The sequence below is a fragment of the Parasteatoda tepidariorum genome, chromosome 5 (genome assembly GCF_043381705.1).
Source record: "Parasteatoda tepidariorum isolate YZ-2023 chromosome 5, CAS_Ptep_4.0, whole genome shotgun sequence".
In the NCBI taxonomy this organism is placed as follows: Eukaryota; Metazoa; Arthropoda; class Arachnida; order Araneae; family Theridiidae; genus Parasteatoda; species Parasteatoda tepidariorum.
In genome coordinates this window covers 33,845,744-33,849,845 of record NC_092208.1, presented here as the reverse complement: position 1 = coordinate 33,849,845, position 4,102 = coordinate 33,845,744, and the positions used below count along the sequence as shown (strand labels likewise).

General features: G+C 27.2%; 1 protein-coding gene across 1 annotated transcript in view; it reads left to right on the top strand.

The window, feature by feature from the left end:
- The first annotated feature begins 624 nt into the window (after positions 1 to 624).
- LOC107436168 (glutamate receptor ionotropic, kainate 2) overlaps positions 625 to 4,102 on the top strand; it is a 37,518-nt gene continuing 34,040 nt past the window's right edge. Inside the window, exon 1 of the mRNA XM_043040311.2 lies at positions 625 to 946. Within this exon, the coding sequence (XP_042896245.1) occupies positions 868 to 946 (79 nt within the window). The 5' untranslated portion in view covers positions 625 to 867. The remainder of the gene's footprint in view (positions 947 to 4,102) is intronic.

Below are 4,102 nucleotides of genomic sequence, written 5' to 3'. Positions count from 1 at the left end.
TCTGTTCATTCTCCTGAATACATGGAAATCAAACGCGGCAAAATATTAAACTGTATAATATGCACTGATATTTGAGATTTATCTGCAATTTAAAGTACTTAAAAGTAAATTGCAGATAAATTCAACATCATTGCTTTTAAACATATTTTTTTATAAAATATTTTACAGAAAGTAACGAATTCAGGAAGTAATGCGACAACTTGCATGAAATGCTACAGAATATGCTATAACAAATAACGTTATAGTTTACAAAATATGCAACAATTCGTGTCCTATTTTTTAATTTTACAAAATATTTCTGCACAGTGATATATAACCTAAAATGTGTCAAATAATTATGAAATAAACAATTAACTTTATTTGATATCCGAATATAATTATTTTTACAGCTATTTCGCAGAATTTTATGTGCTAATTTCTAAGAGTACATTTTCTTTTCTTTTTTTCAAATCTGTGAACAAAGAAACAAAAAGAGTAGCTGGCATTGTTTCACACATTAGAAACGATCATTTAACTGGCAGGTGATACGTTCGCAACACGAAAAATTTTTTCACGCAAAGCCCTTAGCTCCTCAATTTAGCCGAGGAAGAAAATGATAAAAAACAGCCATCATCAGAAGATTTCGAGTTCGTAAAAAGAAAGAAAGGACCAAGTTTCTGGAAGAAGTTCCAGAGTGTGCTTATGTTTTCCTCCCACTATTCTACGTCAATTCGAACGAAAATGTTCTTGTCGTCTGGATGAAGTGTCCACATTCAGATACCATCTCTTCTTCTTCACATACCTTAAAATATCTTCTGCCAATCACTCTGGCTTAGTTTAGGTTGTAGTTTAGTTTTGAATGATTCTAAATTCTTTTACATAAAAGTAATGAAAATTTATTACTGTTTCTTCATTTTTGTAATTGGATTTAGAAATGTGCATAATTTACCTGCTCGGATTCATGTCGGTAAGTGAATTTGAAAGATATTTCATTCAAGTTTAACTCCAATGTGTAAAATAAGGTAAATTTCATTCAAATTTTAAAAAAAAAATTAGCTTAAGAATCGAATACATTTTTCTAGTAAAAATAAAATTTTACGATGACGCAGAAAATAAAACAGTCCCAATAGTTCAAAAAATATTGAAAGTTAGACTGAAAATTTAATGGAAAATCTAGTAAGAAAAACTCTTTGATTTTTATGTTACATACTTTGATTATGTTACATACTTTGATTGTGTTACATACGTTTTTTAAGTTATGAATTTCTTTTAGAATGCATTTTTTTTTAGAAAATTATAGTAATGACGATTATTAATTAATCATGTACGCTATGTTAAATTTATGAAGAGCTTAATAGATAAGCATTTAAAAGGATTTGAAATGAATAAATAAGCTCAATTCTTTCTGTAAAAGAAGATTTCATGGCTTTTTGTAAAAAACAGGATGATAATATAAATTAGCATGGAACGTTGAGTAAAGATCAAAGCACGTAAAAAAGTTTTAAGGGTAACTCTAGCAACATAAGGAAAATAAAGTGTAGATCTAGGAACGAAATTTACAAGAAATTCTGATAAAACAATTCAAGTAAGAAAGGATATAGGGATGAAGTTTTAGTTGTAATTCTTGCATAGTTTACGCGCGTTACTTTACTTTCCACTTAACACTCAGCATATTGTTTACTAACTTGATTTCTTAAAAATCATCAGAAATAAAAAAGGATTCTTATTTCAATGATCCTTAAACAGTTCAAAATTGTCAACTGATTCACATACAATTGTTGCACAGACTCAGAAAAATTGGTTCGATGATGAGAGATGCCAAATTGCTCCAGAATAAGATGCTAAATTACACCATGTTTCCGTATAGGTTGATGCATACTAGCGTGTACTCAAGTTTTAAAAAAAAGATCAATTTGCTATATAATATGTTAAAATAGCACAATATTAAAATTATAACGAGAAGAATCATCCCGACAACAACAAAAAATAAACGAAAACTTTAAATAAATTTTTACAACGACATTTTTCTATTTTTTTTTCATAATTTTTTTTTTATGTTGAATTTATTTGATAGTTTACAATGTTCTGTCACAGATTATAAACTAGTTTTTTTATTGAAAAAAAAATGTTATGGGTGAAAAAGGTCAAACCTTCTCATTTAAGATGGTTAGATCCCCTACAAGAGAGGTTGTTTCAGCAGGAATGAAACATATACAGTTGTAATTTAATGCCCACAGAAATGTTAAGGTAATATTTATATTTAAAAAAAATCTGATGCTTAGTTATAAATGGAAAAAGTTATAGTAATAACTGAAGATCTATTTGCGTTCTTGTTTATTTCTTGTTACCCTTTTTAGACGGATAAAATAATCTCTGATAAAATTACTTATGGTAATGACATTTCTTGTAAAAAAAACAATAACATAAATCTAGTGATAAAAATTTAAATATACGGTGTTTAAACCATTCATTCTTTTATTTTTCATGTCGTTACAGTTTATGTAACAGTTACGTTCATGTTGTAACAGTTTATGGGAAGTTTGAATTTCAAAATTATGTTTTTTATTACTATACATTTAGTGAAAAATACAAAACTCAAAGGAAAATCAAACGGAATAAATGGATTTTACGCCGTGCTCTAAGGTACATTACCGAATTTTACCGCAATTAACCAATTTTAATCACATAATGTGAAACCATATTTTATTGTTAATTTTACTGAAATAAAAATGCGAAAAAAGTACTTAGAAAGTGGCTGCAATCTTCTTATGTTTTCAAGATATTCAAATCGGACTTTTTCTTAGATTCTAATCAAAATTGTGGAAATTATTTTTTAAATGTCTTCAGTGAATGCACAGTATGAAAGCATGTTCGTGCTATTACATGCATCTTGCTCAAGTTTTGAAATATTTTTATTATTATTATTGTTGTTATATTAAAATTGTTATACTATTATTGTTTGATTTTATTGAATATTTCTGCAGTTATAGTAAGAAAACGTAAGTAAAAAAAAAAGGTTTTTTTAAAATAAAAATGTCTTTATCTCTATGAAGTAAGGTTTACGAATTTTTATGCATTTATTTCATAGGATTATCAACGTAATTGACATGAATTACAATCTTATCGCAGTATTTTTTGGCATAGGATGTTCAAAAACACGTTTTTCCATTCGTAATTTATTACTGGTCCCTCATACCTCTAAAAGCTTTGAACTGATATGTATGAGAAATAGCATGAGTTAAACATTTGTAAAGTTTTAAAATAGTTCTCTAAGTATTTATTGAGAAATAGGAAGAACTGAAATAGTATAGAAGTGTTTCTATTATTTTGGCACAACCATGTACATTATAGATATTAAAAGCTCCCGTCAAAAACATTGATTTAATATGTTGCTTCGTAAATATCCATTTTATGAAAAAAAAAATTAAAAAAATCATAAATTGAAGCACCCAAAAACACAAAAATCAATAGGTATACAGGTTTTTAATTTATTATTCTAAGTGCAGTAAGCGAAATAAAAAAAACGGACCACCCTGAATAACTTTTGATCGGATCTTCACGCTTTGGGACTCAATCTTAATGGTTCAAAGGGTGATCTCAAATATGCTAATTAGTTTTTGAAAACGATATTTTAAATTAGGAAATCAGACACAAGAACTTACCTTCTTTGAATACCTTTTTTTTGTGGATGGATTTGGATTTCTGATCCTAAATATATAGGTAGTAGCCGCAATCTGGGAAATATGGTCGTAATAGTTTTGTCAGGAGAGCAGTTAAAAGTCTGGTATATGTAATAAAATTGGTTTATCCTAATTATAATAAAATTAAAAGAATTATAAAATTTGTTCATCGAAAGATATTCCATGTAAGAAATAGCTTTTCGTAAATATTTATTATTTTTTGTTATTGTATTTAATAATAGTCAGAAAAAATTTGAAATGTAAGTCACATTATTTTTTACATCATTTTAAAGAATGCAATTTCATGACAAAAGAAAACTTTGAGTGAAGTCTGTCGAATAGTTCCTGCGGAATTGAATTTAAGAAACTGTCGTACTTTTAAAAGTTGTTTCTTCATTTTGCGCACTGTACATAAATAATATATATATATATATATACATAGA